The sequence below is a fragment of the Triticum aestivum genome, chromosome 5A (assembly GCF_018294505.1).
Source record: "Triticum aestivum cultivar Chinese Spring chromosome 5A, IWGSC CS RefSeq v2.1, whole genome shotgun sequence".
Classification (NCBI taxonomy): Eukaryota; Viridiplantae; Streptophyta; class Magnoliopsida; order Poales; family Poaceae; genus Triticum; species Triticum aestivum.
Window position 1 is genome coordinate 560,727,820 of NC_057806.1, and position 13,547 is coordinate 560,741,366.

The following is a 13,547-nucleotide window of genomic DNA, read 5'->3' on the forward strand; positions in this document are numbered from 1 at the left end:
TTTCCATTATGTGAGTTATTCTCCTTTGTCCTGCCACGAACAGATAATCCCTCGGCTTGGGATGAACTTGAACCATCATGAGGCACCATTAGTTTCATCTTCTCTTTAGAGTTCAAAGATTCATAAATTTCATTAAGTGTGAGAGTATCACGACTGTATAATATGGTGTCTCTAAAATTGGTATAAGAACTTGTCAATGAACAAAGTAACATTAAAGCAGTATCTTCCTCTTCATACTTAACCTCCATTGCAGCTAGATCGGATATGATCTCTTTAAATTCAGAAATATGATTCAAAACATTACCTCCCTCGGGTAACCTGTGCAGGAATAATTTTTGCTTCAGATGCATCTTGCTGGTGAGATCTTTAGTCATGCAAATCCCTTCCAGCTTTAACCATAGAGCGGCGGCAGTTTTCTCGCTCAAAACTTTCTGCAAAATATTATTATGCAAATGGAGTTGAATTTGTGACAAAGCTTTACAATCAATTCTTTTCTCCTCAGCAGTCCAGTCCTCAATTCGGTTCTTCCCAAAACTATCCAGTGCTACATCATAGTCGGCCTGTGCTAACAATGCCCGCATCTTGACTTGCCATAGGGTAAACCTTGTGTCACGATCCAGCAGTGGAAAATCGTACTTCATGGATGCCATGAGTCGATAAATCTGTATACACAAAGTAGTACAAGCCGATAGAAAAAATTCTTAATAGAATTAATGTTGCGGGGCAAAGAACTAGAGAGATAGCACCTGGTAATCTTTTTGGAGTGGCCGTAGCAATTGAGGGGTTAAAGAAAAAGCTGAACTAATAGTCAACTAGGCCTTCACATGAACAGTACTCAATTAGTAGTAGTACTCGGTAGCTGAAATTGCTTTGATCTTCACGTGGAGTAACAGGAGCAGCAGCTGCGGTTGATATTCCTTGGGACTTGAAACCTGGGAGTCGCGGACGTGGAGCAGCGGAAAAAACGTGAACGACTGCACCCTCGTATAGCAGCTCTGCGGTGGAATACGACCCCTTTGGCGTCTTGCAATTTGATGGCTCGCACAACGACGCAGTAATCGATCTCGCTCTCCTGTCGGTCTCGGCTGCAGCCGAAATCGATCCACCCTTGGATTGACGGATCGCCTCAGATGTGCGGCGGCACGCACGATGTAACCCTAACTCTCCTGATCTCAAATCTCGTATATGAAACTTGGCTCTGTATATCACTTGATAGATAATAACAAGAATAAACGAGACTCGAGAGACATAGATTTTTACGTGGAAACCCTTGCGGGAGAAAACCACGGACGCACGAAGGCGCAATCACTATGAGGAAGAGTATTACAAGCACGAGACGACAGACCGTCTGAGATGCGACTACATAGGGTATATAAGAGGGCAATACATGAGAGTCCTTGGAGGACAAGTAAACGAGTTGTACTCGTACGCGTCGACGTCAACGCAAAGGCTCACACCGGTTATACTACGTCTAGTCCAATACGGTATAATTTGGATCACAATTTAACACTACCAACGTGGTATCTATCTACCTAGCTAGCTTAGAAACATTATCTCCTGTATCTCGATGCAAACCCCGTTAATTATGTGCGTAATATCGTGCATTAACGTATGCGGTAATCATGTGTCGTATATCTTATACCCAATTACAGGATAATGATCCAACAGATACTACAAGTGTCGAAGGCGATGACGGTTCTGTGGATGAACTAGATGGCCCTGCAGCTGTGACCATGCAGAATTTGGCGCATGTATCTGCGGGTAGCCGTGAAGACCCTAACGTTGGTGGCGCTGCAACAGGGTACAACATTGCTGATCTCGCAGCAAGAAGCGATGCTAGTGCCGATGCTAGTGACGGCGACTCTGTGGAGGGTGTGGTGAACGTCACAGATGTCACTGGTGATGACGATCGTCCATTTAACTTGCCACATTTCGATGTAGTGCAGAGCCCTCCGGATGATCACCATTACCTTGACACCACGGACCAGGTAGGTGCACTAAGAGAAGTCATCCTCCTCAATTTTGCGCCTTTTTAGATTTGATGTAGCAGTGTTCTTTCTTTTGTCAAATGAACTACAGGGCAGCGCTGGCAGAAAGAGATGGGTCAAGACGGTGCAAAAAGAGTGGAAAATACTGGAGAATAGCTTACCAGGTATCTCGCAACGTGCATAAGTCCATAACCGTATGGCGCATCTAAATTTAGTTCCACCAGGATTTGGCTAAGTGATTCTAAAAATGGTAACTTGGATTTGTTTTTGTCTCACCTACTTGTACCTTTTCTAGAGAAAAATGCAAGTCACTCGGCTGAAGTTGCACTTCTTAGAAATATACATGGATAAGAAAATCTAGGTGAACTTAGTATTTGAAAATCCCAGAAGCGTATCTATGCCTCAATATATACTAGAAGAACGCCCGTGCGTTGCAACGGGGCCACATTAACTTTAAGAGTTCAATATTACGACATTGGCGACCTTTTTTACCATCAAATCCTCACACACACAGACACACACTCTCCCTCCGTCTTCCTCACTCTCTATCCCCCTCTCCCTCTCTCTCTAACACACACACATATCCATCTTATTGGGTACGGGACCATAATCCATCTATTTCACACATACACGCTAGTGCATAACAATATGAATTATGCGTATTATATTTACCACCAGAACTGAGGGATTAATTTCATGTAAATCGACCAGCCACAGCTCCAAGAATACGCGGACGAGGTGGCTCAGGTCGGCGTCGGCGCCGTCCAGCGCGGGCCACGGGCCCGCTTCCAAGTGCACGTGCAATGCATGTCTTCACAAATATTATAACCAGATGTGAGAAATCACATGCATAGAAAAGACATTCTGATAGCAATCCAAATACCATACTCAATTGAATACCTAACTTGGACAATACTCTTATTTCTATGCGCCAAAAAATGGAATAGCAAAGCTAAGTATGCCTACATACGCTCAGATTATATATAAGAATCTTGCGTGAACAATTGCAACAAAGCACTAAGCAGCGATAAATTTAAATAAAAAATCCATTAACTATGCAGGCAACAGGCTTGTTACAACATAGAGAGATAGGAAAATGTCACCTCCAGTAATGTAGCGCAAAGGAGTGGAACGAAGCATGAATGAGCGGTTGTCTGTTCTTCTCCATGTACATGGATCAGCAGTAGAGGCCAAGTATATAAGTACTTGACCGAACTCCACACTCCACTCTTCGTGTACGGAGAGCCATGTCACCTTCTCGCCGCTGCAGCATGGGAGGACGGCTGGTTCACGTGACCCTCCAGCTGGGGGATCCATGGTGGCTGACCGTCGAGCTCGAGGCAGAGAAGTTGAGGGCAGTAGTGGCGAGATCCATGCCGGCCAACCGGGCGAAGAGGAGGTCGTCGGGGAGGGACACATCGGCAAGATCCGGTCACCACGCGACCTGAAGAGCAACAGTGATCTCCACAAGCTATAGGCCGACGGCGTGCTCCATCCCCTGCGATGGGGTGACCATGGCGGTGGCCACAGCTCCTCATGCTCGCCTCGATCTTGGCCACACACCCTGAGTGTAGGAGGCAGCAACGACCTCGACGAAATCATGGCCTCCATCCCGGAACGCAATCATGTCGCTCTAAATAAATGGATTCAATCATGTGACTCTAATTACTTCGGATTGTTATGTGCACACTAAGCGGGGTGCAGTTAGGAAAGAAAATGTTCTCTAATTAAAGTGATTGAGTGATTTAAGGTAAGGTTAATTAATTTAGATTTGATTTTTAGTGATTGTTAGTAAAGTACGATGCGTCTTTAAAATCTTTTATTTTTTTCCTTAAAATATATTATTTGTTTCCTAAAGAAATTTGCAATAATAATGAAAGATATCGGTTGATTTGGATAAGTTAGTAAATTTAAATCCGTGATTGCGTGCACGTTTGGAAAGTGCTGATCTCCACAAGCTGTAGGCCGACGGCGTGCTCCATCCCCTGCGATGAGGTGACCATGGCGGTGGCCACAGCTCCTCATGCTCGCCTCGATCTCGGCGACACACCCTGAGTGTAGGAGGCAGCAACGACCTCGACGAAATCATGGCCTCCATCCCGGAACGCAATCATGTCGCTCTAAATAAATGGATTCAATCATGTGACTCTAATTACTTCGGATTGTTATGTGCACACTAAGCGAGGTGCAGTTAGGAAAGAAAATGTTTTTTAATTAAAGTGATTGAGTGATTTAAGGTAAGGTTAATTAATTTAGATTTGATTTTTAGTGATTATTAGTAAAGTATGATGTGTCTTTAAAATCTTTTATTTGTTTCCTTAAAATCTATTATTTGTTTCCTAAAGAAATTTGCAATAATGGAAGGTATCGATTGATTTGGATAAGTTAGTAAATTTAGATCCGTGATTGCGTGCACGTTTGGAAAGTCCTGATTTGCAAGGAAAGAGCTGAGGGGTAAATAAACCGATGAATAAGAAACCATCATCGAAAAAAATCTACGACGGTTAACCTACGGAAAAAAACCGGACGAAAGTGGTGGGACGAAAAAAAACCTAAAAGCGAGACTACCAACTGCTTCATTAGGAGTAGAGATGTTTCAAGCCCGTAAAGTGTTTGAAAATAGAAGAAATAGAAGAGTGTTTGAAAATAAACAACAAACGGTCGATATATCATGATTGCTCAGACCAAGTGTGATGCCTACCAATGGTTAAAAGCCGAAGCATAGTGTTTGGAGTCGTTTTTCATTTAGGTCGTGGTCGTGGTCGCCGTACAAGGAACAGAAAAGTGTTTGAAAATAGGCGACAAATTCTCATGGTCCATATCCTGGTTGTTCAGACCAAGTGTGATGCCTACCAATGGTTCAAAGCCAGAGCAAAGTGTTTGGAATCGTTGTTCACTTAGGTCACGATCTTGTTTGTCTTAGGTTAGTTTTGGGGTCGTTGTTAGAACATGTTAGTTGCTAATCTTCGTTAGTCATTATTCTTTCTTTTTTGTATCTTGATCTTTGTAAGGTTAAGACTTTGTATGACCTCTTTTCTCCTTCTATAAGATCACATGCAGTCCTTATGCAAGGTTTGAAAAAGGGAATAATAAATGACATATGGCGATGAATGAGATTGACATGGATATTTGCATGTGCAGATGGTATCTACGTTTGGGCATTCGAGGGACGCATGGACCTGCTCCGGGTAGCGATGGTGGGTGCGAGCGGTACACCGTACCAGGACGGGCTCTTCTTCTTCGACATGCAGCTGCCGCCGTCCTACCCAGCCGTGCCGCCGCAGGTCTACTACCACTCGTTCGGCCTACACCTCAATCCAAACCTCTATCCCAGCGGTACGGTGTGCCTGAGCCTGTTCAACACCTTCGACGGCGAGGGCACGGAGGTCTGGTCGCCGGGAACGTCAAGCCTGCTCCAGGTCGTCGTCTCCCTTCAAGCACTTGTCCTCAACGACCAACCCTACTATAATGAGGCCAGCTTCGAGTCCCTGATCAATACACCGGAGGGCCATCGCAACGTGTTCCCCTACTACGAGAACGTGTTCCTGCTCAGCTCGCGGACCATGCTACACCTGGTGCGCCGACCGCCCCAGGGGTTCAAGGGGTTCGTGAAGGACCACTTCCGCCGTCGGGGGAGGTACGTGCTCAGGATGTGTGAGGCATACCTGAAAGGATGCGTGCCTGTTGAAGAGGGGGGCATGGAACTACCCTGCTGGCCGGCTTCAAGATCGCGCTTGCCAATGTGGTGCCGAGGCTCGTGGCTGCCTTCACAATGATTGGCGACGAAGGCGAAGGGTACGACCTCACCAGCACAACCACCCAATTCTCATAGTACAATACAATTAACTCATCTCAGTCTCAGTGATCTGGAGGCATTAATTCATTACTGTACTACTTGTTTTAGGATTATTTTATGCTCTCTTTTTTGCAACTGAGGGTTTATTTTATTCATTATTTCTTGTTTGCATTGTTAACAGGAATGCACACTATGGGGTGCGACAACTGCACTCAGTGGTTACCACCACCCGATAGATATTCTCGTAGGGTCTGCCGCTGCTCCGATGGCTTTTTTGAGGGGCTTATGTTCAATTGGACCTACTGACTTCCTGGGTCTGTACTACCATCGTAAAATAAAATGTACTTCCTCCATTGTAACATCCACGATGCGGCTATATCTCCCATGTGTCGGAGCACGACTTAGAGGCATAATCGCATTGTAGGCGTGTCGCAAGAGGGGTAATCTTTACACATCTTATGTACTGAATAAGAAAAAAGTACAGAGTTGGCTTACAATCGCCACTTCACACAATGCATAAATATAACATTACATCATCCAGAATACAATTAAGTTCCGACTACGGAACAAAAATAAAGACAACCCCAAATGCATATAGATCCCCGATCGCTCCAACTGGGCTCCACTACGGATCGTGTGGAAAGGAAACATAGTAACGTCCTGAATCCTCGCCGAACTCCCATTTGAGTTCGGTCGCATCCCATGGAATGACACCATCGGCACCTGCATCTGGTTTTGGAAGTAATCTTTGAGTCACGGGGACTCAGCAATCTCACACCCTCGCGATCAAGACTATTTAAGCTTATGGGTAGGAAAAGGTAGTGAGGTGGAGCTGCAGCAAGCACTAGCATATGTAGTGGCTAACTTACGCAAAGGAGAGCGAGAAGAGAAGCAAAGCACGGTCGAGAAGATATCAGATCAAGAAGTGATCCTAGTACTACTTACGTTCAAGCATAACACGAGACTGTGTTCTCTTCCCGGACTCCGCCGAAAAGAGACCATCACGGTTACACACGTTGTTGATTCATTTTAATTAAGTTAAGTGTCAGGTTTTCTACAACCGGATATTAACAAATTCCCATCTGCCCATAACCGCGGGCACGGCTTTTGAAAGTTCAAAACCCTGCAGGGGTGTCCCAACTTAGCTCATCACAAGCTCTCACGGTCAACGAAGGATATTCCTTCTCCCAGGACGACCCGATCAGACTCGGAATCCCGGTTACAAGGCATTTCGACAATGGTAAAACAAGACCAGCAAAGTCGCCCGATGTGCCGACAAATCCCGATAGGAGTCGCACGTATCTCGTTCTCAGGGCACACCGGATGAGCGCTCCGTACAACTAAAACCAAACCTCGAGTTTCCCCGAGGGGGCGCTGCAAAGGACTCTAGTTTGGACCAACACTCGGAGGAGCACTGGCCCGGGGGTTTAAAATAAAGATGACCCTTGAGTCCGCGGAACCCAAGGGAAAAGGCTTAGGTGGCAAAAGGTAAAACCAAGGTTGGGCCTTGTTGGAGGAGTTTTATTCAAGGCGAACTGTCAAGGGGTTCCCATTATAACCCAACCGCGTAAGGAACGCAAAATCAAGGAACATAACACCGGTATGACGGAAACTAGGGCGGCAAGAGTGGAACAAAAACACCAGGCATAAGGCCGAGCCTTGCACCCTTTACCAAGTATATAGGTGCATTAAAGTAAGCAAGATATAATAATGATATCTCAACAATAATCATGTTCCAACAAGGAACAAACTCCATCTTCACCTGCAACTAGCAACGCTATAAGAGGGGCTGAGCAAAGCGGAAACATAGCCAAACAACGGTTTGCTAGGACAAGGTGGGTTAGAGGCTTGACATGGAATATGGGAGGCATGATAAAGCAAGTGGTAGGTATCGTGGCATATGTTGGGTTTCGTAGTAATTTCAAAAAAATTCCTACGCACACGCAAGATCATGGTGATGCATAGCAACGAGAGGGGGAGAGTGTGATCTACGTACCCTTGTAGATCGACAACGGAAGCGTTAACTTGGTTGATGTAGTCGTATGTCTCCATGGCCCGACCGATCAAGCACCGAAACTACGGCACCTCCGAGTTCTAGCACACGTTCAGCTCGAGGACGATCCCCGGACTCCGATCCAGCAAAGTGTCAGGGAAGAGTTCCGTCAGCACGACGGCGTGGTGATGATCTTGAGGTACTACCGTTGCAGGGCTTCGCCTAAGCACCGCTATAATATTATCGAGGACTATGGTGGAAGGGGGCACCGCACACGGCTAAGAATATGATCACATGGATCAACTTGTGTCTCTAGGGGTGCCCCGTGCCTCCATATATAAAGGCTCAAAGGGGGGGCTGGCTGGCCAAGAGGTGGCGCGCCAGGAGGAGTCCTACTCCTTCCGGGAGTAGGACTCCCCCCCTTTCCTAGTTGGAATAGGATTCGCGGAGGGGGGGAAAGAGGAGAGAGAGGAGGAAGGGGGGCCGGCCCCCTCTCCTTGTCCTATTCGGACCAAAGGGGGGAGGGGCGTGCGGCCCATCTCTGGCCACCTCTTCTCTCTTCCACTAAGGCCCACTAAGGCCCATATACCTCCCGGGGGGTTCCGGTAACCTCCCAGTAATCCGGTAAAATCCCGATTTCACCCGGAACGCTTCCGATATCCAAATATAGGCTCCCAATATATCAATCTTTATGTCTCGACCATTTAGAGACTCCTCGTCATGTCCGTGATCACATCCGGGACTCCGAACAAAGTTCGGTACATCAAAATGCATAAACTCATAATATAACTGTCATCGTAACCTTAAGCGTGCGGACCCTACGGGTTCGAGAACAATGTAGACATGACTGAGACACGTCTCCGGTCAATAACCAATAGCGGAACCTGGATGCTCATATTGGCTCCTACATATTCTACGAAGATCTTTTATCGGTCAGACCGCATAACAACATACGTTGTTCCCTTTGTCATCGGTATGTTACTTGCCCGAGATTCGATCGTCGGTATCCAATACCTAGTTCAATCTCGTAACCGGCAAGTCTCTTTACTCGTTCCGTAATACATCATCCCGCAACTAACTCATTAGTTGCAATGCTTGTAAGGCTTCAGTGATGTGCATTACTGAGAGGGCCCAGAGATACCTCTCCGACAATCAGAGTGACAAATCCTAATCTCGAAATACGCCAACCCAACATGTACCTTTGGAGACACCTGTAGAGCTCCTTTATAATCACCCAGTTACGTTGTGACGTTTGGTAGCACACAAACTGTTCCTCCGGCAAACGGGAGTTGCATAATCTCATAGTCATAGGAACATGTATAAGTCATGAAGAAAGCAATAGCAACATACTAAACGATCGGGTGCTAAGCTAATGGAATGGGTCATGTCAATCAGATCATTCAACTAATGATGTGATCCCATTAATCAAATGACAACTCTTTGTCCATGGTTAGGAAACATAACCATCTTTGATTAACGAGCTAGTCAAGTAGAGGCATACTAGTGACACTCTGTTTGTCTATGTATTCACACATGTATTATGTTTCCGGTTAATACAATTCTAGCATGAATAATAAACTTTTATCATGATATAAGGAAATAAATAATAACTTTATTATTGCCTCTAGGGCATATTTCCTTCAGTATCCCACTTGCACTAGAGTCAATAATCTAGATTATATTGTAATGATTCTAACACCCATGGAGCCTTGGTGCTGATCATGTTTTGCTCGTGGAAGAGGCTTAGTCAACGGGTCTGCTACATTCAGATCTGTATGTATCTTGCAAATCTCTATGTCTCCCACCTGGACTAGATCCCGGATGGAATTGAAGCGTCTCTTGATGTGCTTGGTTCTCTTGTGAAATCTGGATTCCTTCGCCAAGGCAATTGCACCAGTATTTTCACAAAAGATTTTCATTGGACCCGAAGCACTAGGTATGACACCTAGATCGGATATGAACTCCTTGATCTAGACTCCTTCGTTTGCTGCTTCCGAAGCAGCTATGTACTCCGCTTCACATGTAGATCCCGCCATGACGCTTTGTTTAGAACTGCACCAACTGACAGCTCCACCATTTAATGTAAACACGTATCCGGTTTGCGATTTAGAATCGTCCAGATCAGTGTCAAAGCTTGCATCCACGTAACCGTTTATGATGAGCTCTTTGTCACCTCCATATACGAGAAACATATCCTTAGTCCTTTTAAGGTACTTCAGGATGTTCTTGACCGCTGTCCAGTGATCCACTCCTGGATTACTTTGGTACCTCCCTGCTAGACTTATAGCAAGTCACACATTAGGTCTGGTACACAGCATTGCATACATGATAGAGCCTATGGCTGAAGCATAGGGAACATCTTTCATTTTCTCTCTATCTTCTGCAGTGGTCGGGAATTGAGTCTGACTCAACTTCACACCTTGTAACACAGGCAAGAACCTTTCTTTGCTTGATCCATTTTGAACTTCTTCAAAACTTTGTCAAGGTATGTGCTTTGTGAAAGTCCAATTAAGCGTCTTGATCTATCTCTATAGATCTTAATGCCTAATATGTAAGCAGCTTCACCGAGGTCTTTCATTGAAAAACTCTTATTCAAGTATCCCTTTATGATATCCAGAAATTCTATATCATTTCCAATCAGTAATATGTCATCCGCATATAATATCAGAAATGCTACAGAGCTCCCACTCACTTTCTTGTAAATACAGGCTTCTCCGAAAGTCTATATAAAACCAAATGCTTTGATCACACTATCAAAGCGTTTATTCCAACTCCGAGAGGCTTGCACCAATCCATAAATGGATCGCTGGAGTTTGCACACTTTGTTAGCTCCCTTTGGATCGACAAAACCCTCTGGTTGCATCATATACAACTCTTCTTCCAGAAATCCATTCAGGAATGCAGTTTTGACATCCATCTGCCAAATTTCATAATCATAAAATGCGGCAATTGCTAACATGATTCGGACAGACTTAAGCATCGCTACGGTGAGAAGGTCTCATCGTAGTCAATCCCTTGAACTTGCCGAAACCCTTTTGTGACAAGTCGAGCTTTGTAGACAGTAATATTACCGTCGGCGTCAGTCTTCTTCTTGAAGATCCATTTATTCTCAATTGCTTGCCGATCATTGGGCAAGTCAACCAAAGTCCACACTTTGTTCTCATACATGGATCCCATCTCAGATTTCATGGCTTCAAGCCATTTTGCGGAATCTGGGCTCATCATCGCTTCTTCATAGTTCGTAGGTTCATCATGATCTAGTAGCATGACTTCCAGAACAGGATTACCATACCACTCTGGCGCGGATCTCACTCTGATTGATCTACGAGGTTCAGTAGTGTCTTGTTCTGAACTTTCATGATCATTATCATTAGCTTCCTCACTAATTGGTGTAGGTGTCACAGAAACAGTTTTCTATGATGCACTACTTTCCAATAAGGGAGCAGGTACAGTTACCTCGTCAAGTTCTACTTTCCTCCCACTCACTTCTTTCGAGAGAAACTCCTTCTCTAGAAAGTTTCCGAACTTAGCAATAAAAGTCTTGCCTTCGGATCTGTGATAGAAGGTGTATCCAATAGTCTCCTTTGGATATCATATGAAGACACATTTCTCCGATTTGGGTTCGAGCTTATCAGGTTGAAGCTTTTTCACATAAGCATCGCAGCCCCAAACTTTCAGAAACGACAACTTTGGTTTCTTGCCAAACCATAGTTCATAAGGAGTCGTCTCAACGGATTTTGATGGTGCCCTATTTAACGTGAATGCGGCCGTCTCCAAAGCATAGCCCCAAAACGATAGCGGTAAATCAGTAAGAGACATCATAGATCGCACCATATCTAGTAAAGTACGATTACGATGTTCGGACACACCATTACGTTATGGTGTTCCGGGTGGCGTGAGTTGTGAAACTATTCCGCATTGTTTCAAATGTACACCAAACTCATAACTCAAATATTCTCCTCCACGATCAAATCGTAGAAACTTTATTTTCTTGTTACGATGATTTTCAACTTCACTCTGAAATTCTTTGAACTTTTCAAACGTTTCAGACTTATGTTTCATTAAGTAGATATACCCATATCTGCTTAAGTCATCTGTGAAGGTGAGAAAATAACGATATCCGTCACGAGCCTCAATATTCATCGGACCACATACATCTATATGTATGATTTCCAACAAATCTGTTGCTCTCTCCATAGTACCGGAGAACGGCGTTTTAGTCATCTTGCCCATGAGGCACGGTTCGCAAGTACCCAGTGATTCATAATCAAGTGGTTCCAAAAGTCCATCAGTATGGAGTTTTTTCATGCGCTTTACACCGATATGACCTAAACGGCAGTGCCACAAATAAGTTACACTATCATTATCAACTCTGCATCTTTTGGCTTCAACATTATGAATATGTGTGTCACTACTATCGAGATTCAATAAGAATAGACCATTCTTCAAGGGTGCATGACCATAAAAGATATTACTCATATAAATAGAACAATCATTATTCTCTGATTTAAATGAATAACCGTCTCGCATCAAACAAGATCCAGATATAATGTTCATGCTTAACGCTGGCACCAAATAACAATTATTTAGGTCTAATATTAATCCCGAAGGTAGATGTAGAGGTAGCGCGCCGACTGCGATCACATCGACTTTGGAACCGTTTCCCACGCGCATCGTCACCTTGTCCTTAGCCAATCTTCGCTTAATCCGTAGTCCCTGTTTCGAGTTGCAAATATTAGCAACAGAACCAGTATCAAATACCCAGGTGCTACTGTGAGCATTAGTAAGGTACACATCAATAACGTGTATATCACATATACCTTTGTTCACCTTGCCATCCTTCTTATCCGCCAAATACTTGGGGCAGTTCCGCTTCCAATGACCAGTCTGCTTGCAGTAGAAGCACTCAGTTTCAGGCTTAGGTCCAGACTTGGGTCTCTTCTCTTGAGCAGCAACTTGCTTGCTGTTCTTCTTGAAGTTCCCCTTCTTCTTCCCTTTGCCCTTTTTCTTGAAACTAGTGGTCTTGTTGACCATCAACACTTGATGCTCCTTCTTGATTTCTACCTCCGCAGCTTTCAGCATTGCGAAGAGCTCAGGAATAGTCTTATTCATCCCTTGCATATTATAGTTCATCACGAAGCTCTTGTAGCTTGGTGGAAGTGATTGGAGAATTCTGTCAATGACGCTATCATCCGGAAGATTAACTCCTAGTTGAATCAAGTGATTACAATACCCAGACATCTTGAGTATATGCTCACTGACAGAACTATCCTCCTCCATCTTGCAGCTATAGAACTTATTGGAGACTTCATATCTCTCAATCCGGGCATTTGCTTGAAATATTAACTTCAACTCCTGGAACATCTCATACGCCCCATGACGTTCAAAACGTCGTTGAAGTCCCGGTTCTAAGCCGTAAAGCATGGCACATTGAACTATCGAGTAGTCATCAGCTTTGCTCTGTCAGACGTTCATAACATCTGGTGTTGCTCCAGCAGCAGTCCTGGCACCCAGCGGTGCTTCCAGGACGTAATTCTTCTGTGCAGCAATGAGGATAATCCTCAAGTTACGGACCCAGTCCGTGTAATTGCTACCATCATCTTTCAACTTTGCTTTCTCAAGGAACGCATTAAAATTCAACGGAACAACAGCACGGGCCATCTATCTACAATCAAACATACATAAGCAAGATACTATCAGGTACTAAGTTCATGATAAATTTAGGTTCAATTAATCATATTACTTAAAGAACTCCCACTTAGATAGACAT

The 13,547-nt window shown here is 44.5% G+C and overlaps 1 protein-coding gene across 1 annotated transcript; it reads left to right on the forward strand.

Moving 5' to 3' along the window:
• Window positions 1-1,733: 1,733 nt before the first annotated feature.
• LOC123101554 (probable ubiquitin-conjugating enzyme E2 23) lies at window positions 1,734-5,764 on the forward strand. The gene is made up of 3 exons (XM_044522946.1): window positions 1,734-1,988; window positions 2,080-2,152; window positions 5,130-5,764. The coding sequence occupies exons 1-3, from the start codon at window positions 1,734-1,736 to the stop codon at window positions 5,762-5,764; spliced, it is 963 nt and encodes a 320-aa protein (XP_044378881.1).
• The last annotated feature ends 7,783 nt before the right edge of the window (window positions 5,765-13,547 follow it).

What these genes read in the sequence shown, in the direction of transcription:
- LOC123101554 (XM_044522946.1), top strand. Translation starts at nt 1,734, where the DNA reads ATGCAGAATTTGGCGCATGTATCTGCGGGTAGCCGTGAAGACCCTAAC. An exon ending in ACCTTGACACCACGGACCAG is followed by an intron (nt 1,989 to 2,079) that starts GTAGGTGCACTA and finishes AATGAACTACAG; the next exon opens with GGCAGCGCTGGCAGAAAGAG. An exon ending in ACTGGAGAATAGCTTACCAG is followed by an intron (nt 2,153 to 5,129) that starts GTATCTCGCAAC and finishes TTGCATGTGCAG; the next exon opens with ATGGTATCTACGTTTGGGCA.